General features: G+C 42.8%; 1 protein-coding gene and 1 long non-coding RNA gene across 3 annotated transcripts in view; one reads left to right on the top strand and one right to left on the bottom strand.

Moving 5' to 3' along the window:
* LOC143808524 (uncharacterized) overlaps positions 1–24,961 on the bottom strand; it is a 108,061-nt gene that overhangs the window by 67,674 nt on the left and 15,426 nt on the right. The window contains exons 6-7 of the mRNA XM_077291284.1: positions 20,539–20,580; positions 19,399–19,481 (exon numbers count right to left, since the gene is read on the bottom strand). Of these exons, the coding sequence (XP_077147399.1) occupies positions 19,399–19,481; positions 20,539–20,580 (125 nt within the window). The remainder of the gene's footprint in view (positions 1–19,398; positions 19,482–20,538; positions 20,581–24,961) is intronic.
* Positions 10,174–12,760, top strand: LOC143810124 (uncharacterized). 2 transcript variants are annotated; one of them, XR_013222663.1, is made up of 6 exons: positions 10,174–10,558; positions 10,655–10,723; positions 10,800–10,858; positions 11,026–11,101; positions 11,193–11,251; positions 11,798–12,760. It is a non-coding gene; the product is annotated as an uncharacterized LOC143810124 (long non-coding RNA). The 2 variants fall into 2 exon arrangements; XR_013222662.1 differs by having other exon boundaries at positions 10,964–11,101.

Raw genomic sequence — 24,961 nt, 5'->3', positions numbered from 1 at the left:
AGTACAGTCATTGATAGACCATTATTTTTAATCTTTAGAGAGTCCATAATAACAGGGTCTGTACCACAGGACTGGCATATAGCAAATGTGGTGCCAATATTCAAAAAGGGGACAAAAAATGAACTCGGTAATTATAGGCCAGTAAGCTTAACCTCTACTGTGGGTAAAATCCTGGAGGGCATTCTAAGGGATACTATCCTGGAGTATCTGAAGAGGAATAACCTCATGACCCAATATCAACACGGGTTTACTAGGGACCGTTCCTGTCAGACTAATCTGATCAGTTTCTATGAAAAGGTAAGTTCCGGACTGGACCAAGGGAACGCAGTGGACGTAGTGTATATGGACTTTTCAAAAGCTTTTGATACGGTGCCACACAAAAGGTTGATACATAAAATGAGAATAATGGGGTTAGGGGAAAATATGTGTAAGTGGATTAAGACCTGGCTCAGGGATAGGAAACAAAGGGTGGTTATTAATGGAGCACTGGGTCGTGGTTAGCAGTGGTGTACCACAGGGGTCAGTATTGGCCCATCTTCTTTTTAACATATTTATTAATCACCTTGTAGGGGGCATACAGAGCAGAATTTCTATATTTGCAGATGACACTAAACTCTGCAGGGTAATAAATACAGAGGAGGACAGTTTTATATTGCAGGAGGATTTATGTAAACTAGAATCTTGGGCTGATAAACGGCAAATGAGCTTTAATGGGGATAAATGTAAGGTCATGCTCTTGGGTAGAAGTAATAAGATGTATAACTATGTGATTAATTCTAAAACTCTGGGCAAAACTGTCACTGAAAAGACCTGGGTGTATGGGTGGATGACAAACTCACATTTAGTGGCCAGTGTCAGGCAGCTGCTACAAAGGCAAATAAAATAATGGGATGCATTAAAAGAGGCATAGATGCTCATGAGGAGAACATCATTTTACCTCTATACAAGTCACTAGTTCGACCACACTTAGAATACTGTGTACAGTTCTGGTCTCCGGTGTATAAGAAAGACATAGCTGAACTAGTGCGGGTGCAGAGAAGAGCGACCAAGGTTATTAGAGGACTGGGGGGTCTGCAATACCAAGATAGGTTATTACACTTGGGGCTATTTAGTTTGAAAAAAAGAAGGCTAAGGGGTGATCTTATGTTAATGTATAAATACATGAGGGGACAGTACAAAGACCTTTCTGATGATCTTTTTAATCATAGACCTGAGACAGGGACAAGGGGGCATCCTCTTTGTCTGGAGGAAAGAAGGTTTAAGCATAATAACATATGCGGATTCTTTACTGTAAGAGCAGTGAGACTATGGAACTCTGCCGTATGATGTTGTAATGAGTGATTCATTGCTTAAATTTAAAAGGGGACTGGATGCCTTTCTTGAAAAGTATAATGTTACAGGTTATACAGTTGTGGCCAAAAGTATTGACACCCCTGCAATTCTGTCAGATAATACTCAGTTTCTTCCTGAAAATGATTGCAAACACAAATTCTTTGTTATTATTATCTTCAATTAATTTGTCTTAAATGAAAAAACACAAAAAGAATTGTCCTAAAGCCAAATTGGATATAATTCCACACCAAACATAAAAAGGGGGTGGACAAAAGTATTGGCACTATTCGAAAAATCATGTGATGCTTCTCTAATTTGTATAATTAACAGCACCTGTAACTTACCTGTGGCACCTAACAGGTGTTGGCAATAACTAAATCACACTTGCAGACAGTTGACATGGATCAAAGTTGACTCAACCTCTGTCCTGTGTCCTTGTGTGTACCACATTGAGCATGGAGAAAAGAAAGAAGACCAAAGAACTGTCTGAGGACTTGAGAAACCAAATTGTGAGGAAGCATGAGCAATCTCAAGGCTACAAGTCCATCTCCAAAGACCTGAATGTTCCTGTGTCTACCGTGCGCAGTGTCATCAAGAAGTTTAAAGCCCATGGCACTGTGGCTAACCTCCCTAGATGTGGACAGAAAAGAAAAATTGACAAGAGATTTCAACGCTAGATTGTGTGGATGTTGGATAAAAAACCTCGACTAACATCCAAACAAGTTCAAGCTGCCCTGCAGTCCAAGGGTACAACAGTGTCAACCCGTACTATCCGTCAGCGTCTGAATGAAAAGGGACTGTATGGTAGGAGACCCAGGAAGACCCCACTTCTTACCCCGAGACATAAAAAAGCCAGGCTGGAGTTTGCCAAAACTTACCTGAAAAAGCCTAAAACGTTTTGGAAGAATGTTCTCTGGTCAGACGAGACAAAAGTAGAGCTTTTTGGGCAAAGGCATCAACATAGAGTTTACAGGAGAAAAAAAGAGGCATTCAAAGAAAAGAACACGGTCCCTACAGTCAAACATGGCGGAGGTTCCCTGATGTTTTGGGGTTGCTTTGCTGCCTCTGGCACTGGACTGCTTGACCGTGTGCATGGCATTATGAAGTCTGAAGACTACCAACATATTTTGCAGCATAATGTAGGGCCCAGTGTGAGAAAGCTGGGTCTCCCAAGTCAAAATCATAAATCTACCCTACATATAAAAATATTCTTTATTATTAAAAACAAGGCAAACTCTGCTACCTATAGTGACAAAACACACACAAAAAGAAAACCAAAGTGCTCAAAAACTGCCCAAGACTTATTGGGGTATCTAGACACCCTTGCTGAGGCTCCTACACCTGACCCCTACCTGGCTGCGGAGGTACACGCCCTAGGGGGGAATGTTGTAGTGCCCCCGCTCCACGATGGTTAGCCCTACTGGCCCTAATGCACCCTGTAGCCACTAGTGAGAGCCTCTACCCACGGACTAAATGAACCTCTGTAACTATACACAGAACACCTTTGCTAGGGAAAAGCTAGGTCCCCAATATATATAAAATCAATATGAACACATATGGCGAAATGTGATATATAAAATCGGTGATGACTACTTTAGCTGTGAGCAATATTATTCCAATAGATGTGAATATAATACATATACCATAAATAGTCCACACCTTAAAACTATATTAGGAGCTAGCAGTGGTGTAACTACAAAGTTATGGGCCCCGGTGCGAACTTCCAAATGGGCCCCCCCTCTACCCCCGCCCCGCCCCCCCTACCCCACCCACCCCCGCCCACCTTCCCCTAGATACGCCTCGGACTGTTGCAGGAATCTCCTGCACTGCAACATGGTGTTGGGTGCCAGCACAGCCCGCACAGTGGTGTATCCAGCACAGCCCGCACAGTGGTATATCCAGCACAGCCCGCACAGTGGTATATCCAGCACAGCCCGCACAGTGGTATATCCAGCACAGCCCTCACAGTGGTATATCCAGCACACCCCGCACAGTGGTATATAGAGCACAGCCCGCACAGTGGTATATACAGCACAGCCGGCACAGTGGTATATACAGCACAGCCCGCACAGGGATATATCCAGCACAGCCCGCACAGTGGTATATACAGCACAGCCCACACAGTGGTATATACAGCACAGCCAGCACAGTGGTATATACAGCACAGCCCGCACAGGGATATATCCAGCACAGCCCGCACAGTGGTATATCCAGCACAGCCCGCACAGTGGTATATCCAGCACAGCCCGCACAGTGGTATATCCAGCACAGCCCGCACAGTGGTATATCCAGCACAGCCGGCACAGTGGTATATACAGCACAGCCCGCACAGGGATATATCCAGCACTGCCCGCACAGTGGTATATATATTTAATGGGGATAAATGTAAGGTCATGCACTTGGGTAGAAGTAATAAGATGTATAACTATGTGCTTAATTCTAAAACTCTGGGCAAAACCGTCAATGAAAAAGACCTGGGTGTATGGGTGGATGACAAACTCATATTCATTGGCCAGTGTCAGGCAGCTGCTACAAAGGCAAATAAAATAATGGGATGCATTAAAAGAGGCATAGATGCTCATGAGGAGAACATCATTTTACCTCTATACAAGTCACTAGTTCGACCACACTTAGAATACTGTGCACAGTTCTGGTCTCCGGTGTATAAGAAAGACATAGATGAACTAGAGCGGGTGCAGAGAAGAGCAACCAAGGTTATTAGAGGACTGGGGGGTCTGCAATACCAAGATAGGTGCACTCTGTGCGCATCTACTCCCCCTCCAACCTCCAACTGGCTGTCATTTACCGCCCCCCAGGGCCAGCCACCACCTTCTTTGACCACTTCACCACCTGGCTACTTCATTTCCTTTCTGCGGACATCCCCACTATCATCATGGGCGATTTCAACATACCCATTGACACTTCCCTCTCAGCTGCCACTAAACTTCTATCTCTCTCTTCCTCCTTCGGCCTCACTCAATGGTCTTCTGCAGCCACTCACAAAGATGGTCACACACTGGATCTCATCTTCACCCGCCTCTGCTCCCTATCTAACCTCTCTAACTCGCCTCTTCCTCTCTCTGACCACAACCTTCTCACATTCTCATCTCTCTCCACTCCATGTCTAGAGTCCCCACCCCACAAACTTTCACACCCTCGCAGAAATCTTAAACATCTTGACCTACATTCATTCTCTGAATCCCTCCTCCCTCTCACAGACATAAGTTCCATACACAATGCGGATGACGCTGCCGCTCTATATAACACCACAATAGCTGTAGCTTTGGAATCTGCTGCCCCACTTACACATACCAAAGCTCGCAAAATCAACAGACAGCCCTGGCACACCAGCCTGACCAAAGAACTGAGGCAAGCTTCCAGGGCTGCTGAGCGCAGATGGAAAAGATCCCACTCCAACGACCACTTAATCGCACTCAAACAGTCCCTCACTACTTTCAAGACCGCACTCGCCACAGCTAAACAAACCTACTTCTCATCTCTCATATCCTCCCTGTCTCACAACCCTAAACAATTATTCAACACCTTCAATTCTCTCCTCCGTCCCCCAGCACCTCCTCCCTCCTCACTTATCTCTGCTGAAGACTTTGCCTCATTCTTCAAGCAGAAGATTGATAACATCAGAGACAGTTTTGGTCAACAAGCCCCAGAGCCCTTCCTCCCAACTTCCCTACCCTCCACCTCCAAAACCAACTACTCCACCAATACAGAAGATCAACTCGCCACTCTACTCTCAAGATCGCATCTCACCACCTGTGCACTTGACCCGCTCCCAACCCACCTCATCCCAAACCTCACCACAATCTTCATCCCAACCCTAACCCATCTCTTCAACCTATCACTAACAAATGGTGTTTTCCCCTCAAGCTTTAAACATGCCTCCATCACACCTATCCTCAAAAAGCCCTCTCTTGACCCATCCTCTGTATCTAGCTATCGCCCTATATCACTTCTCCCCTATGCCTCAAAACTACTGGAACAACACGTCTACTTTGAACTGTCCTCCCATCTCTCTTCTTGCTCCCTCTTTGACCGCTTACAATCTGGCTTCCGGTCACACCATTCCACTGAAACTGCCCTAACTAAGGTCACCACTGACCTTTTAACCGCCAAGAGCAAGCGACACTACTCTGTTCTCCTCCTCCTCGACCTGTCGGCTGCCTTTGACACAGTGGACCATTCCCTATTATTACAGACCCTCTCATCCCTTGGCATCACAGACTTGGCCCTATCCTGGATCTCATCATACCTAACAGACCAGACATTCAGCGTCTCCCACTCACACACCACCTCCTCACCTCGCCCCCTCTCTGTCGGAGTCCCACAAGGTTCAGTCCTTGGGCCCCTGCTCTTCTCCATTTACACCTTTGGCCTGGGACAGCTCATAGAATCTCATGGCTTTCAGTATCACCTCTATGCTGATGACATACAGATCTACATCTCTGGACCAGATATCACCTCCCTACTAACCAGAATCCCTCAATGTCTGTCCACTATTTCATCCTTCTTCTCCGCTAAATTTCTGAAACTTAACATGGACAAAACAGAATTCATCATCTTTCCCCCATCTCACGTGACCCCCCCAACGAACCTATCCATTACAGTAAATGGCTGCCCACTCTCCCCAGTCCCACAAGCTCGCTGCCTCGGGGTTATCCTTGACGCTGATCTCTCCTTCAAACCACATATCCAAGCCCTTTCCACTTCCTGCCGACTTCAACTCAAAAATATTGCACGAATCCGTTCATTCCTCAACCAAGAATCTGCAAAAACCCTAGTCCATGCCCTCATCATCTCTCGTCTTGACTACTGCAACCTCCTGCTCTGTGGCCTCCCCTCAAACACTCTCGCACCCCTCCAATCTATTCTAAACTCTGCTGCCCGACTAATCCACCTGTCCCCCCGCTATTCTCCGGCCTCTCCCCTCTGTCAATCCCTTCACTGGCTCCCCATTGCCCAGAGACTCCAGTACAAAACCCTAACCATGACGTACAAAGCCATCCACAACCTGTCTCCTCCTTACATCTGTGACCTCATCTCCCGGTACTTTCCTACACGCAACCTCCGATCCTCACAAGATCTCCTTCTCTACTCCCCTCTTATCTCCTCTTCCCACAATCGTATACAAGATTTCTCTCGCGTATCACCCCTACTCTGGAACCCTCTACCACAACACATCAGACTCTCACCCACCATCGAAACCTTCAAAAAGAATCTGAAGACCCACCTCTTCCGACAAGCCTACAACCTGCAGTAACCACCGATCAACCAACCGCTGCACGATCAGCTCTATCCTCACCTACTGTATTCTCACCTATCCCTTGTAGATTGTGAGCCCTCGCGGGCAGGGTCCTCACTCCTCCTGTACCAGTTATGACTTGTATTGTTCAAGATTATTGTACTTGTTTTTATTATGTATACCCCTCCTCACTTGTAAAGCGCCATGGAAAAAATGGCGCTATAACAATAAATAATAATAATAATAATAGGTTATTACACTTGGGGCTATTTAGTTTGGAAAAACGAAGGCTAAGGGGTGATCTTATGTTAATGTATAAATATATAAGGGGACAGTACAAAGACATTTCTGCTGATCTTTTTAATCATAGACCGGTGACAGGGACAAGGGGGCATCCTCTACGTCTGGAGGAAAGAAGGTTTAAGCATAATAACAGACGCGGATTCTTTACTGTAAGAGTAGTGAGACTATGGAACTCTCTGCCGTATGATGTTGTAATGAGTGACTCATTGCTTCAATTTAAGAGGGGACTGGATGCCTTTCTGGAAAAGTATAATATTACAGGGTATATATATTAGATTCCTTGATAAGGTGTTGATCCAGGGAACTAGACTGATTGCCGTATGTGGGGTCGGGAAGGAATTTTTTTCCCCATGATGGAGCTTACTCTTACCACATGGGTTTTTTTTGCCTTCCCCTGGATCAACATGTTAGGGCATGCTAGGCTATGGGTTGAACTAGATGGACTTAAAGTCTTCCTTCAACCTTAATAACTATGTAACTATGTATAATGGAAAGCTTTTTTTTTACCCTTGAATCAATGTCGGAGGTCCTCAACACACCGTTTGCACACTTTATGAGGCGCCCAAGCTTTATCTGGATCTCCAAGCTTTAGTCCGAAATAAGCGAAGTATACTTTTTTCACAAAGTTTGTAATATTCAGCTGTTGCTTCAACACTGTATATTCACCACAAATGTAACAGAAACTGTCAGGCGAATTAATACTCTTCCGCTGAGCCATAGTGCTAATTTTGGGAAACACGGTTGAATATGACGAGCTAACATGAACTGAGATGAAAAAGTGTGAACAGGCGAGAACCAAGATAAAACAATCGAATCAAGCCCGAGCATGTCAGAGCCTGTTCGTTCAGCTTGCAACATGTTGATGCTGGTTTCATTAGCTCACTCTGAAAGTTCTTTTCTTTGAAAGTTATATTTTTTTGGCATTGTATATCTTCAATGCATTGATGTGAATTAATTAATCGTAATTTTGACTTTCAAAACCCTAAGATAAAAAAATACCAAAAAAAATACAAAAAATTTAGAAAAATATACTAAATTTGAAGAGAATTTTGCATTTTGTGGCAAATCCTGACGTCCAGGATTTTTTGCAATATTTTTTTCGTTTTCAGCACACCAAAATACATGGAAATTAGATGAAAATAATCAAACAGCTTTTTAGTCTCAGACCTGTGTTATTTAGTCTGGAAAAAAGACGACTGAGGGGCGATTTAATAACCATGTATAAGTATATAAGGGGACAATACAAATATCTCTCCGAGGATCTGTTTATACCAAGGAATGTGACGGTCACAAGGGGGCATTCTCTGCGTCTGGAGGAGAGAAGGTTTTTCCACCAACATAGAGGATCCTTTACTGTTAGGGCAGTGAGAATCTGGAATTCCTTGCCTGAGGACGTGGTGATGGTGAACTCAATCGAGTGGTTCAAGAGAGGCCTGGATGTCTTCCTAGAGTGTTAACAATATTGTATCTTACAGTTATTTGGTTCTTTAGAAGGACGTAGATCTGGGGATTTATTCTGACCGAATATAGGCTGAACTGGATGGACAAATGTCTTTTTTCGGCCTTGCTAACTATGTTACTATGTTACTTTGTTGCTATGTAAAATGGAAGGTGGATGGAAAAATACAAAAGTTGTTGAAAAAAAAAGTTGTGGATTTTAGGAAGGAAGGGAAAACTGAAAACGCAAAAAAGAAAAATTTAAGTAATGGAAATCATGGCAGAAATAAATATTTAAACATTTCTTCTGCTAAAACCTCAATCTCTATGTTTTTATATATGAGAAAAATCACGGATGTCTGAATGAGGTTTTAAGAAGATAAATCAGTTCAGGTCTTTGGGAGGGTAATTTCACCATCTCCCTCTGTAACTCTGCATCAGGCATGTGTCCCACTGTCCAGCCCACCCGAGGTGTCCACAGGGAATTCGCCAGATAGGAAGAAACCTGCCTGGTCTTGTTGTAATACATACTGTACTTTTGTGGATGTGAGATAACTGAGTGATATGGACACATGTATGTCATGTAATATGGCCATGGTGGTACAGAAAACTAAAAAAACGGAAGTCTTTTTTTTTATTTAATTATAATTATTTGTATGCTTTAGCCTCTATTATTTTTTTATTTTCACTTATTTATAACCTACGGTAATCATTTCCCTGACAGTCCGGTAGGCAGCTGCTGAGTTGTGTATTGTTTAGCAATAATGTATCACCCACAACAATAAATGATAAAGAAAAGCATTACATTCTTATAATTTACAGCAGAGGATATAATCTGTTTATAAAATCCACTATTTACAAACAAGGAGAAAACTGATTTTTCAATCTTTTCCAACCCAGATATATACATTTCTACTATATTAAACAGATGGGATATTTCTGTTCCCCATTCTCTGCCTCATTCACCAGTTGGCAGCAAACATGGCGGCCCAGCTGCTCTGATGTCACAATATTATGCTCAGGACTAGGGGGTCACTCAGAATTATGATGTCATAATGGCCTCATGGAATGTCCTGAGGGTATTTAATGTCTGAGCGCTGTGACATCAGCGCCATTTCTAGAGTTGAAGCTTTTGCGGACACTTCACTTTGGCTGTGGAAGAGCGAACTAGTTTGTGTTACACATCTGGTGATTACTTCCATTGATTCTTTTTGATCTTTGATCAGAGCACAATAACACCGGTGCCACCGGAGAGCTTAGTTCTCCCATATTCGATCAGCCAGCTTCAGGTAACTTAGTCATGAGTGCCCGGGAGCTGCGTCAGCTGATTGCTGACAATGAGGCATGGCTGCGCCGACCAGAAAACCAAGGTAAGTGATATTTGGGGGAGACAGACAATATTCCCACCCTATAGGGCTCTCTTGGGAGGAAATATACCTGGGGTATGATGGGTCACATTTCAGGATAGACAGTGCAGGTTTACTAAGTCCAAAATAATGTCAGTTCTTTGAAGGGTTCCCCTTTCCCTAAACACCACAGCAGCAGATAGATCCATGACTACAGCCCAAAAGTGTTTGCTAACATTGGGAAAAATTCTGATAAATTCTCATTCATTTATAGGTCAGGCCACAATTGTCCATAGGTTACGGTCTCATCAAAGAGATCAGGAAAGACCTTCCACCAGTGATGGACATCAGAGAGACAGCAACGCTGTCACTGAGAGGAGAAGGAGGACCCGAGATCCTCCAACGCGTAGGGGACAGGAAGAGAGAAGAGAAAGAAGCCGCTCTCCTCTAAGGCCAGCCCCTGCAGAGCCCTCCAGAACAACAGGAGAGAGCAGCAGGGGTGGTGACCGTCCCCTCCCATCTATTCAACAACAGGAAGTGGGTGTGATTACACCGCCAGTGCCACAGGTGGCGGTGGCGATTCCTATTGGCAGCAGAGTAAATATAATTCTCCCAACAAGGGATGTAACCCCAGAGGAGGAGACCCAGTCATGTGTCATCTGTATGACCGAATATGAGATTGGAGAGCAGGTCATAGTCCTTCCATGTGACCACAGCTTCCATCAGGGATGTATTTCTAGATGGCTCCGCTCCAACCCTCTGTGCCCCCTGTGCCGTAACCACGTCTTCCAATGATGCACCAAAATGGAATCACAAGGCTTTAGGAAGAAAGCTATGTCCATGGTGCAGAAAGTGGAAGAGACCATACTGAATTCCAGCCCAGGTAAGGGACCTGTGCATATATTAAAACTACATTCCTTTGAAGGCTGTAAAAAAAAACGTCACTTTTAATTTTCCTGAATTTCTGGTCTTTCCTTAGTTTAACATCAGCTTTGGTCAACATCTCACCAAGCATGAAGGGCTATGAACATCCCATAAACACCAGACGGTAAGTCATCTCTCATTCCCTCTGTCCCATGATATGTATGTCACATGTAACATATAAATAATTGTTCTTTTCACAGAAGGATGATCCAAGTCTGGAGAACATTGAGGAATTAGATCAAAATGACTTGTACTTTATGTAAGTAGATATTAGAATTTGTTTTCTTTTATTTTCCACAGATTATTAACTTTTTACTGGGAATCTATTGCTGTCATGTAATAATTTGTCATTTTCTCTTCACAGAAATGTGTATTATTTTGCACATAAATCACCTTTATCTTCCCGCTGTTCTGGTCTCTCTTTAGTTTGCCATCAGCTTTGGTCAATATCTCACCAGGCATGAAGGGTTTTGTGACCATGGAAATCCCAAAACAGCTAATGGTAAGTTACCTCATTCCCTCTTCTCTCTCCACCCAATAATGATCACATTACATGCAATATAGAATTAATTGTTGTTTTCTCCTTTTTATAGAAGGAAGATCCAAGTCTGGAGAACATTGAGGAATTAGATCAGAACGACCTGCACTCCATGTAAGTAGATATTAGAATTTCTTTCTTTTAGGGTACCGTCACACATTGAAATTTCCATCGCTACGACGTTACGATTCGTGACGTTCTAGCGATATCGTTACGATATCGCAGTGTCTGACACGCTACTGCGATCAGACACCCTGCTGAGAATCGTACGTCGTAGCAGATCGTTTGGAACTTTCTTTCGTCGCTTGATCACCCGCTGACATCGCTGGATCGTTGTGTGTGACAGCGATCCAGCGATGTCTTCGCTTGTAACCAGGGTAAACATCGGGTAACTAAGCGCAGGGCCGCGCTTAGTAACCCGATGTTTACCCTGGTTACCCGGGGACTTCGGCATCGCTCCAGCGCCGTGATTGCAACGTGTGACCGCAGTCTACGACGCTGGAGCGATGATTATACGACGCTGCGACGTCACGAATCGTGCCGTCGCAGCGATGAAAATTTCAATGTGTGACGGTACCCTTAGTCTCCAGCTCATATTTAGTTACTTTTTATTAGGAATCTACTGATGAGATGTAATAACTTGGTGTCTTCTCTTCACAGAAATCTGCAGAAGTTACAGATCATTTCCATAATGATCCACAGATTCCTCATCTGCTTCATTGAGTCACCGATTCCATCACGTGCAGTGATGCTGATAACAGCTGAAGCTCCAGATTCGGATGTTACCATAAATTCTATTAATTGCAAACAATTTATAAAATTAAATAATATTTACCATCAATATGTCTGGTTGTGACTTTTTACTGTACAAATTGTTACATAACTTTCAGAGTACACAATTATAAGTGAGGGAGGTATCTATCATTAGTTGGTATAGGGGTAGCGATCACACTTAAAGAGGTTATGTACTTTGTATTGATGGACGATTCTTAGGATAGGTCAGAAACATCAGATCAATTTGGGTGTGACACAAAGTGATCAGCTGTTCCTCTAGTCCCCTTCCTGCAGTATGTGTCCCATCCTAATCCCATTCCTCAAGTAATTTGCCCCATCCTGGTCCCCTTTCTGGGGTATTGTGCCCCATCCTGGTCTCCCTCCTTCCAGGCTAATGTGCCCCCATCCTGGAGTAACGTGCCTCATCATGGGCCCCTTCCTGGGTAATAAGCTCTGTTCTGTTCGACTAAAAAAAAAAAAATTCTTACCACCACCACCCTAATTCCCATGATGGGCAGTGTCCTCTTTTTCAGCCGGCTCAAGCGCTGGCAGCTGACATCGGTATGCCCACCATGGTGTATGACATCACTGCCATGTGCCTCCAGGCACGACGATATTAGCTGCCATAATGAGGTGACGTGTGCACAACTATAGAAGGTGCCAGAGTAGGTTCCCACACCATAAATATATGTCCAAAAACTTGGCACTGAACTTGATACGATCGATAACAGTATTTAATGTTGTTCACGAGGAAGTAAACAGAAAACGTTTCGGTCAAAATTAGACCTTCATCAGTTACAAGTAAGAAAAACAAAATAAATCCAACGAAAGGTTACATCAAAACACAAAATAAAGTATATACAATAGTATTGGTCAATCGTATTGTAGAAAATAACGGTAAAGCAGACAATAGCAAATTACTCCAGTGTCACACATTAGAGTGCAAGGGTTAATATCCCTTGAGCAGGAAAGAGCGTGGACCGAAGGAGTTTTGTTGTGAAACAGTGAGAAAAAATTGAAATTTATACCCATTCACTTTACTTCAAAAATGTCTGAAAACCACAAGAGTGCTAACTCAGTTGCCAACTACCGTATATACTGGAGTACAAGCCGTGAATTTCAGCCCATTTTTTTAGGCTGAAATTGACCCTCTGGGCTTATACTCGAGTCATACCCAGGGGTCGGCAGGGGAGAGTGAGCGGCAGCGGTCTAATAAAACTCATCTGCTCCTGGCACGGTCCATGCATGTCTGTTCTCCGGGCGCTGACGGCTTGCTCCTCTAGTGAGCGGTCACATGGTACCGCTCATTACAGTAATGCATATATAGACTCCACTCCCATAGGGGTGGAGCCACATATTCATTACTGTAATGAGCGGTACCATGTGACTGCTCACTACAGGAAGAAGCTGCCGGCACCAGGGAACAGACGTGCATGGACCACGCCAGGAGCTGGTGAGTATAATGCAGTGCGCGATATTCACCTGCTCCCCGTTCCACCGTCGGCGCCGCTGTGTCTTCTGCGTCCTCTGCACTGATGCTCAGGTTAGAGGGCACGATGACACAATTACTGTGCGCCGCCCTCTGCCTGAACAGTCAGTGCAGAGGATGGGGAAGACACAGCGGCAGTCGGCGGTGGAATGGCAAAGGTGAATATAGCAAGAGCCGAGGGCCTGAGAGGTGAGTATGTCATTTTTTATTTTTTTAATTGCAGTAACAGCATATGGGGCAAATATCTGTATGGAGCATCTTATGGGGCCATGTGCAGCATTATATGGGGCAAATATCTGTATGGAGCATCTCATGGGGCCATGTGCAGCATTATATGGGGCAAATATCTGTATGGAGCATCTCATGCGGCCATGTGCAGCATTATATGGGGCAAATATCTGTATGGAGCATCTCATGCGGCCATGTGCAGCATTATATGGGGCAAATATCTGTATGGAGCATCTTATGGGGCCATGTGCAGCATTATATGGGGCAAATATCTGTATGGAGCATCTTATGGGGCCATGTGCAGCCTTATATGGGGCAAAGGCAGCAAAGATTGAGACAGAGAGACTCATTGCCACAGACAGTAAAAATAATCCCCAAATATTCATTAACTACGTAAATAGTAAGAAACTAAAAAATTATAGTGTTGGCCCCCTTAAAAATAGTCTGAGTGAAATGGTGGGTGAGGATGAGGAAAAAGCCAATATGCTAAATGACTTTTTTTTATCAGTATTTACACAAGAAAACCCCATGGCAGACAATATGATCAGTGATAACAAAAATTCCCCATTAAATGTCACCTGCTTAACCCAGCAGGAAGTACGGTGGCGTCTAAAAATCACTAAAATTGACAAATCTCCGGGCCCTGATGGGATACACCCCCGAGTACTGCAGGAATTAAGTACAGTCATTGATAGACCATTATTTTTAATCTTTAAAGACTCCATAATAACAGGGTCTGTACCACAGGACTGGCATATAGCAAATGTGGTGCCAATATTCAAAAAGGGACAAAAAATGAACTCGGTAATTATAGGCCAGTAAGCTTAACCTCTACTGTGGGTAAAATCCTGGAGGGCATTCTAAGGGATGCTATGCTGGAGTATCTGAAGAGGAATAACCTCATGACCCAATATCAGCACGGGTTTACTAGGGACCGTTCATGTCAGACTAATCTGATCAGTTTCTATGAAAAGGTAAGTTCCAGACTGGACCAAGGGAACGCAGCGGACGTAGTGTATATGGACTTTTCTAAAGCTTTTGATACGGTGCCACACAAAAGGTTGATACATAAAATGAGAATAATGGGGTTAGGGGAAAATATGTGTAAATGGATTAAGAGCTGGCTCGGGGATAGGAAACAAAGGGTGGTTATTAATGGAGCACTGGGTCACGGTTAGCAGTGGGGGTACCACAGAGGTCAGTATTGGGCCATCTTCTTTTTAACATATTTATTAATCACCTTGTATGGGGCATACAGAGCAGAATTTCTATATTTGCAGATGACACTAAACTCTGCAGGGTAATAAATACAGAGGAGGACAATTTTATATTGCAGGAGGATTTATGTAAACTAGAATCTTGGGCTGATAAATGGCAAATGAGCTTTAATGGGGATAAATGTAAGGTCATGCTCTTGGGTAGAAGTCATAAGATGTATAACTATGTGATTAATTCTAAAACTCTGGGCAAAACTGTCACTGAAAAGACCTGGGTGTATGGGTGGATGAAAAACTCACATTTAGTGGCCAATGTCAGGCAGCTGCTACAAAGGCAAATAAAATAATGGGATACATTAAAAGAGGCATAGATGCTCATGAGGAGAACATAATTTTACCTCTATACAAGTCACTAGTTCGACCACACTTAGAATACTGTGCACAGTTCTGGTCTCCGGTGTATAAGACATAGCTGAACTAGAGCTGGTGCACAGAAGAGCGACCAAGGTTATCAGAGGATGGGGGGGTCTACAGTACCAAGATAGGTTATTATTAGGGTTGAGCGAAATGGATCGGACATTTTCAAAAATCGCCGACTTTCAGCAAAGTTGGGTTTAATGAAGCCCGATCCGATCCCGCTGTGGGATTGGCCATGTGGTCGGCGATCTTCGTGCCAAAGTTGCGTTTCATATGATGCTTTCCCCGCCATTTTTCAGCCAATGAAGGAGTGCAGGCAGCGTGATGACATAGGTTCCGGCTTGCTTTCTGTGGCGTCACAGGGGGTATAACCGCCATTTTACCGTTTGGGATGCAGCGATTTCCACAGTCAAACACAACCTATGCTTTTCAGGGACGGAGAGAGAGAGACTGACTTTGATTCCCCATTGACTTTCATTGGGTTTCGTGTTTCGGTCGATCTCCGACTTTGCGCGGTAATCGGCCGATTTCACTCGACTCGACTTTTGAGAGAGTCGGGTTTCGCGAAACTCGACTCGATCCTAAAAAAGTCAAAGTCGCTCAACCCTAGTTATTACACTTGGGGCTATTTAGTTTGGAAAAAAGAAGACTAAGGGGTGATCTTATGTTAATGTATAAATACATGAGGGGACAGTACAAAGACCTTTCGAATGATCTTTTTAATCATAGACCTGAGACAGGGACAAGGGGGCATCCTCTTTGTCTGGAGGACAGAAGGTTTAAGCATAATAACAGATGCGGATTCTTTACTGTAAGAGCAGTGAGACTATGGAACTCTCTGCCGTATGATGTTGTAATGAGTGATTTATTACTTAAATTTAAGAGGGGACTGGATGCCTTTCTTGAAAAGTATAATGTTACAGGTTATACAGTTGTGGCCAAAAGTATTGACACCCCTGCAATTCTGTCAGATAATACTCAGTTTCTTCCTGAAAATGATTGCAAACACAAATTCTTTGTTATTATTATCTTCATTTAATTTGTCTTAAATGAAAAAACACAAAAAGAATTGTCCTAAAGCCAAATTGGATATAATTCCACACCAAACATAAAAAAGGGGTAGACAAAAGTATTGGCACTGTTCGAAAAATCATGTGATGATTCTCTAATTTGTGTAATTAACAGCACCTGTAACTTACCTGTGGCACCTAACAGGAGTTGGCAATAACTAAATCACACTTGCAGACAGTTGACATAGATCAAAGTTGACTCAACCTCTGTCCTGTGTCCTTGTGTGTACCACATTGAGCATGGAGAAAATGAAGAAGACCAAAGAACTGTCTGAGGACTTGAGAAACCAAATTGTGAGGAAGCATGAGCAATCTCAAGGCTACAAGTCCATCTCCAAAGACCTGAATGTTCCTGTGTCTACCATGCATAGTGTCGTCAAGAAGTTTAAAGCCCATGGCACTGTGGCTAACCTCCCTAGATGTGGACGGAAAAGAAAAATTGACAAGAGATTTCAACGCTAGATTGTGTGGATGTTGGATAAAATACCTCGACTAACATCCAACCAAGTTCAAGCTGCCCTGCAATCCGAGGGTACAACAGTGTCAACCCGTACTATCCGTCGGCATCTGAATGAAAAGGGACTATATGGTAGGAGACCCAGGAAGACCCCACTTCTTACCCCGAGGCATAAAAAAGCCAGGCTGGAGTTTGCCAAAACTTACCTGAAAAAGCCTAAAACGTTTTGGAAGTATGTTCTCTGGTCAGATGAGACAAAAGTAGAGCTTTTTGGGCAAAGGCATCAACATAGAGTTTACAGGAGAAAAAAAGAGGCATTCAAAGAAAAGAACACGGTCCCTACAGTAAAACATGGCGGAGGTTCCCTGATGTGTTGGGGTTGCTTTGCTGCCTCTGGCACTGGACTGCTTGACCGTGTGCATGGCATTATGAAGTCTGAAGACTACCAACAAATTTTGCAGCATAATATAGGGCCCAGTGTGAGAAAGCTGGGTCTCCTTCAGAGGTCATGGGTCTTCCAGCAGGACAATGACCCAAAACACATCAAAAAGCACTAGAAAAAGGTTTGAGAGAAAGCACTCGAGACTTCTAAGGTGGCCAGCAATGAGTCCAGACCTGAATCCCATAGAACACCTGTGGATAGATCTAAAAATTGCTGTTTGGAGAAGGCACCCTTCAATTATCAGGGACCTGGAGCAGTTTCCCAAAGAAGAATGGTCTAAAATTCCAGCAGAGCATTGTAAGAAACTCATTGATGATTACCGGAAGCGGTTGGTCGCAGTTATTTTGGCTAAAGGTTGTGCAACCAAGTTGGTCACAGTTATTTTGGCTAAAGGTTGTGCAACCAAGTATTAGGCTGAGGGTGCCAATACTTTTGTCTGGCCCATTTTTGGAGTTTTGTGTGAAATTATCAATGTTTTGCTTTTTGCTTCATTCTCTTTTGTGTTTTTTTTTCTTTAAGACAAATTAAATGAAGATAATAATACCAAAGAATTTGTGATTGCAATCATTTTCAGGAATAAACTGAGTATTATCTGACAGAATTGCAGGGGTGTCAATACTTTTGGCCACAACTGTATATACTAGATTCCTTGATAGGGCGTTGATCCAGGGAACTAGTCTGATTGCCGTATGTGGAGTCGGGAATGAATTTTTTTCCGCAAAGTGGAGCTTACTATTTGCCACATGAGGTTTTTTGCCTTCCTCTGGATCAACATGTTAGGGCATGTTAGGTTAGGCTCTGGGTTGAACTAGATGGAGTTAAAGTCTTCCTTCAATCTTAGTAACTATTTTACTATGTTACAAAGGAGGGCAGCAAAATTAACAAAAAGGATGGGGGAAGTACAATACCCAGATAGATTAGCAAAATTATGATTATGGAGAAATATATCAGACACACCCATTACTAAACTCATAGTCAAAAGTAATAAAGACACACTGAGAATAGTGATTTCATTGAAAAAAACACTTCTCAACCCTCTTTTAGCCATTTATTCCCATAGAAATGAAATTTATACACACGTGTCTACCGTAATTCCAGAGTAAAGATGTCTCACGATGATCATCAACTCTGCTACATCCACATGTTGTGTTGAGCGGTGACATGATGCGACCACTCAGTACACCAGTCAGAACACATGGACAGTAGCGTGAGATTGCACCTGCAGTGATGAGCGCTGAGGTCAGTAAGGAGACCAGATTTTGTACCACACATCACTTTTTTGGGGCGTCCCCCCTTTTTAATAACCAGTAAAGCTATGCAAACAGCTGTGAGATGATATTAACAGCCTGGGAAGCTCCATGTTTATTGCCCCATTCCCAGACTGTTAAGACCAGCTCTAAGCTATCTGCTTTCCCTCAGCTGGTTAATAAAAATAAGCGAGACCCCACAACAAGCACTGATTATATATCTCAATGACATCTATCTATCTATCTATCTATCTATCTATCTATCTATCTATCTATCTATCTATCTATCTATCTCTAGATCGCTCTATATATATATATACAAGATTGTTTTATTAGATAGAAAGCTAGCTTGAAATGACAAGGAATTACTGTATGTAAAAGCTGATGTGAAAAACGAATTGAGGCTTCATAACTGTTTATGCATCTGTTAAGCCCTTGTGGTATGAGAGGTGGTAGGCCACCATGAGCCCTGGCACCAAGAAACCTTGCTATTGTTGCTGCCCACTAGAAACAGGCCTAGTTTCATCCCAGCTTTCTGGGCTGAATTGTAGCACAAAAGGTTTTGAAATGTCGCAAAAGTTTTACACAAGAGGCTGCACAAATTTTTCAAACTTTTACCGTTTCTACTCTACTTTTGCCCAGCTCAAACAAAGTGTGCAGAGCTGGGGCAGAACGGGTCTGTGATAACCCTCACTTTTCAATTTCATGACGAAAGGCAACATTCCTTATGCTGTTGAATAGATCTGATTAATAGCCATTAGTGAGGAGCGAGCGAGGTCAGCATATTTGGCATGCTCTAATACTATGTTCAAGTCGCCGTAGCTGCATGTCTTGTTTTTTTTTTATATTATTGTTTCTTGGATCCATATAAAAAGGATAATTACTGGAAATATGAACTCAGTGGAAGAACATTATTGTACCTTTGTGGCATGGAGGTCCATGTTCTCAAAAACACTTAAGTCTACCTCTAGAGACTTCAGGTTTCTTTTGTCCCAGGGATAAGCTGTGTAAAACAACAGCAGAAAACAGTTAGCAGCCTCATTTATCAACATTTGATTTAACCTTCTAACAGTTCAGCTGGGAACAGGGGTATAGCTGTAGGAGGTGCAGAGGTAACATTGGTGCCAGATCCCTGATGACCAATATATTGGTGCCAAATAGAAGTTTCATGCTATGGCCATTAATATGTGTTGCACAGTTGATTTGCAAGAATATTAGGTTTACTGATGGGAACGAAGGTCACAGAAAACAAATATTTCATCATTGAGTTTGTAAAAATATAGAAGATTCTATGATGGTTACGGTATTCAAAGGTGTCTTATTAACTTATAAGGGCTCATGCAGACGTCCATGGATCTCAGTCCGATCACAAACCGTAATGGATGGACTTGCCGTGGTTCTCCCGACCAGAACATGACAGCCTCATAAAAACATATGAAACTGTCATGCTCCAGTCAGGAGACCCGCAGCCAGTCCATGCATTGCGGTCCTTGATTGGACCGAGATCCGTGGTGTCTGCATGAACCCTAATAGTTGGCCAATAATGGAATTATCCATACTTTTAGTGCAGTGAAAAATGAATCTTTCTCTCCTTTACATTGCTATGAGCACTTGCGGGACTGAATTGCATTACAAAGTACAACCCTTGGTCAGGGCAGGTGCTGTTTCTAAAAAAAAAAAAGCAGCCATGTTTATCTAATCCTGGACATCACTCCAGTAAAAATCAGTGTGACAGTGGAGAACATTGTAGTTTTCGTAGATATTCATTGGGTTTGAGGCTATTGCTAGCCTTACACAAGTCTCTGGCAGATACAGGAATTGAACTCTCCATGGGTAAATGTGGGTTAAAAACTTTCCACTTTTGCACATTTTCCAGGGCAGTATTTAGTTATGTATCTACTCCTTCACTCTTGGTCCCTGAATTTGTTGTTTCTTTTTCGAAGAATAGGACGTCGTGTGCAATTAATAAATTGTTCATATCTTTGAAATTATATTTCTGTGTTAAACTATAAGGAGATATGAAGATGCACTCCAAATAGGATACATAATGATTATCTTACTATTTGCTGATGTCGGGTTGCTTTCTCTGTTCTGTATGTGATCTGTAACAGACACAGAGATACAATCAGGAGAGACATTGTTGCTTCTTATAATTATAGGAGAATTATTCTACTGTTATGCAGATATTGAGATGATACATATTTCATTAAAGCCTATCTGTTATTTAGGCTAAATCCTGTGGAAAGTCATGCTTTTGTTATACTGCTTATACTACTTGCATAATTTGTTCAGGAAAACAAGCTACAGTGGGTGAAAAAGTATTTAGTCAGTGACCAATTGTGCAAGTTCTCCCACTTAAAAAGATGAGAGAGGCCTGTAATTGACATCATGGGTAGACCACAACTATGAGAGTCAAAATGAGAAAACAAATCCAGAAAATCACCTTGTCTGATTTGACAAGATATATTTTAAAAATTATGGTGGAAAAAAAGCATTTGGTCATTAACAAAAATTAATCTCAATATTTTGTTATATATCTGTTTTTGGCAATGAAGAGGTCAAATGTTTACTGTAAGTCTTCACAAGGTTGGCACACACTGTTGGTGGTATGTTGGCCCATTCCTCCATGCAGATCTCCTCTAGAGCAGTGATGTTTTGGGCCTGTCGCTGGGTAACACAGACTTTCTACTCCCTCCAAAGGTTTTCTATGGGGTTGAGATCTGGAGACTGGCTAGGCCACTCCAGGACCTTCATATGCTTCTTACAAAGCCACTCCTTGTTGCCCTGGCGGTGTGCTTGGGATCATTATCATGCTGAAAGACCGATCCACATTTCATATTCAATGCCCTTGCTGATGGAAGGAGGTTTGCACTCAAAATCTCAGATACATGGCCCCATTCATTCTTTCATGTACACGGATCAGTTGTCCTGGTCCCTTTGCAGAGAAACAGCCCCAAAGCATGATAGTTACATAGTTACATAGTTATTTAGGTTGAAGGAAGACTGTAAGTCCATCTAGTTCAACCCATAGCCTAACCTAACATGCCCTAACATGTTGATCCAGGGGAAGGCAAAAAAAACCCATGTTGCAAAGAGTAACTCCACCATGGGGAAAAAAATTCCTTCCCGACTCCACATACGGCAATCAGAATAGTTCCCTGGATCAACGCCTTATCAAGGAATCTAGTGTATATACCCTGTAATATTATACTTTTCCAGAAAGGTATCCAGTCCCCTCTTAAATTTAAGTAATGAATCACTCATTACAACATCATACGGCAGAGAGTTCCATAGTCTCACTGCTCTTACAGTAAAGAATCCACGTCTGTTATTATGCTTAAACCTTCTTTCCTCCAGACGTAGAGGATGCCCCCTTGTCCCTGTCACCGGTCTATGATTAAAAAGATCATCAGAAAGGTCTTTGTACTGTCCCCTCATATATTTATACATTAACATAAGATCACCCCTTAGTCTTCGTTTTTCCAAACTAAATAGCCCCAAGTGTAATAACCTGTCTTGGTATTGCAGACCCCCCAGTCCTCTAATAACCTTGGTCGCTCTTCTCTGCACCCGCTCCAGTTCAGCTATGTCTTTCTTATATACCGGAGACCAGAACTGTGCACAGTATTCTAAGTGTGGTCGAACTAGTGACTTGTATAGAGCTAAAATTATGTTCTCCTCGTGAGCATCTATGCCTCTTTTAATACATCCCATTATTTTATTTGCCTTTGTAGCAGCTGCCTGACACTGGCCACTGAATATGAGTTTGTCATCCACCCATACACCCAGGTCTTTTTCATTGACGGTTTTGCCCAGAGTTTTAGAATTAAGCATATAGTTATACATCTTATTACTTCTACCCAAGTGCATGACCTTACATTTATCCCCATTAAAGCTCATTTGCCATTTATCAGCCCAAGCTTCTAGTTTACATAAATCATCCTGTAATACAAAATTGTCCTCCTCTGTCTTGATTACCCTGCAGAGTTTAGTGTCATCTGCAAATATTGAAATTCTACTCTGAATGCCCCCTACAAGGTCATTAATAAATATGTTAAAAAGAAGAGGGCCCAATACTGACCCCTGTGGTACCCCACTGCTAACCGCGACCCAGTCCGAGTGTGCTCCATTAATAACCACCCTTTGTTTCCTATCCCTGAGCCAGCTCTCAACCCACTTACACATATTTTCCCCTATCCCCATTACTCTCATTTTATGTAACAACCTTTTGTGTGGCACCGTATCAAAAGCTTTGGAAAAGTCCATATACACTACGTCCACTGGGTTCCCTTTGTCCAGTCTGGAACTTACCTCTTCATAGAAGCTGATCAAATTAGTCTGACATGAACGGTCCCTAGTAAACCCGTGCTGATACTGGGTCATGAGGTTATTCCTCTTCAGATACTCCAGTATAGTATCCCTTAGAATGCCCTCCAGGATTTTACCCACAGTAGAGGTTAAGCTTACTGGCCTATAATTACCAAGTTCAGTTTTTGCCCCTTTTTTGAATATTGGCACCACATTTGCTATACGCCAGTCCTGCGGTACAGACCCTGTTATTATGGAGTCTTTAAAGATTAAAAATAATGGTCTATCAATGACTGTACTTAGTTCCTGCAGTACTCGGGGGTGTATCCCATCCGGGCCCGGAGATTTGTCAATTTTAGTGATTTTTAGACGCCGCTGTACTTCCTGCTGGGTTAAGCAGGTGAAATTTAATTGGGAATTTTTATCACTAGTCATTTTGTCTGCCTTGGGATTTTCTTTTGTAAATACTGATGAAAAAAAGTCATTTAGCATATTGGCTTTTTCCTCATCCTCATCCACCATTTCACCCAGACTATTTTTAAGGGGGCCAACACTGTCATTTTTTAGTTTCTTACTATTTATATAGTTAAAGAATATTTTGGGATTATTTTTACTCTCTCTGGCAATGAGTCTCTCTGTCTCAATCTTTGCTGCCTTGATTTGCTTTTTACAGAATTTATTTAATTTTCTGTATTTATTTAATGCCTCTTCACTACCTACTTCCTTTAATTCTCTAAATGCTTTCTTTTTGTCCCTTATTGCGCCCCTTACAGCTCTATTTAGCCATATTGGTTTCCTCCTATTTCTAGTATGTTTATTCCCATACGGTATATACTGTGCACAGGTCCTATCCAGGATGCTAATAAACGTCTCCCATTTTCTTTGTGTATTTTTGTGTCTCAGGATATCGTCCCAGTTAATTGCACCAAGATCCTCTCTCATCCGTTGGAAATTTGCCCTCCTGAAGTTTAGTGTCCTTGTCACCCCTCTACTACACATCTTATTAAAGGAGACATGAAAACTATTATTTTGTGATCACTATTCCCCAAGTGACCCCCAACCCTTATATTTGATATGCGGTCTGGCCTGTTGGTTAATATTAGGTCTAGCAGTGCCCCCCTTCTTGTTGGGTCCTGAACCAGTTGTGAAAGGTAATTGTCTCTCATAGTTGTCAAAAACCGATTACCTTTGCTGGAACTGCAGGTTTCTCTTCCCCAATCTATTTCAGGGTAGTTGAAGTCCCCCATAATAATGACTTCTCCTTGAGTCGCAGCTTCATCTATTTGCTTTACGAGGATATTCTCCATTGCTTCCATTAGTTTTGGAGATTTATAACAAACCCCTATCAGTAATTTATTATTTTTTCCCCCTCCCCTTATCTCCACCCACAGGGACTCTACATTTTCATTAGATTCACCTATATTATCACGCAGGATGGGTTTTAAGGTCGATTTTACATACAGACACACCCCTCCCCCTCGCTTATCTGTACGGTCATTTCTGAACAGGCTATAGCCCTGCAAGTTAACAGCCCAGTCATGGCTCTCATCCAGCCACGTCTCAGATATCCCCACCATGTCATAATTATGCTCCAACAACATTAGTTCTAATTCATCCATTTTGTTGGCGAGGCTTCTGGCATTAGTATACATGCACTTGATGTTACTCTCTGTACCTCTATTCTTTCTTAAATTACTAACTGTTCTAACCCCACCCCCCATGCCACCGCCACCCCCAACTTCCTTATTTGTGCCCAGGTCTCTCTCTGCACTATCTTCCCCTCCTATAAAATGAATACCCTCCCCCCCAATCCCTAGTTTAAACACTCCTCCAACCTTCTAACCATTTTCTCCCCCAGCACAGCTGCACCTTCCCCATTGAGGTGCAGCCCGTCCCTAGCGTAGAGCCTGTAGCCAACTGAGAAGTCGGCCCAGTTCTGCAGGAACCCAAACCCCTCCTTCCTACACCAATTCTTGAGCCACTTATTAACCTCCCTAATCTCCCGTTGCCTCTCTGGCGTGGCACGTGGTACAGGCAGTATTTCGGAAAATACCACGTTGGAGGTCCTTGCTTTCAGCTTGCAGCCTAATTCCCTGAAATCATCTTTAAGGACCTTCCACCTACCTCTAACTTTGTCATTTGTGCCAATGTGCACCATGACCGCTGGGTCCTCAC

Source organism: Ranitomeya variabilis, chromosome 2 (assembly GCF_051348905.1).
Source record: "Ranitomeya variabilis isolate aRanVar5 chromosome 2, aRanVar5.hap1, whole genome shotgun sequence".
Classification (NCBI taxonomy): domain Eukaryota; kingdom Metazoa; phylum Chordata; class Amphibia; order Anura; family Dendrobatidae; genus Ranitomeya; species Ranitomeya variabilis.
The sequence above is the reverse complement of the archived record's forward strand: the minus strand, read 5'-3'. Positions and strand labels throughout refer to the sequence as shown.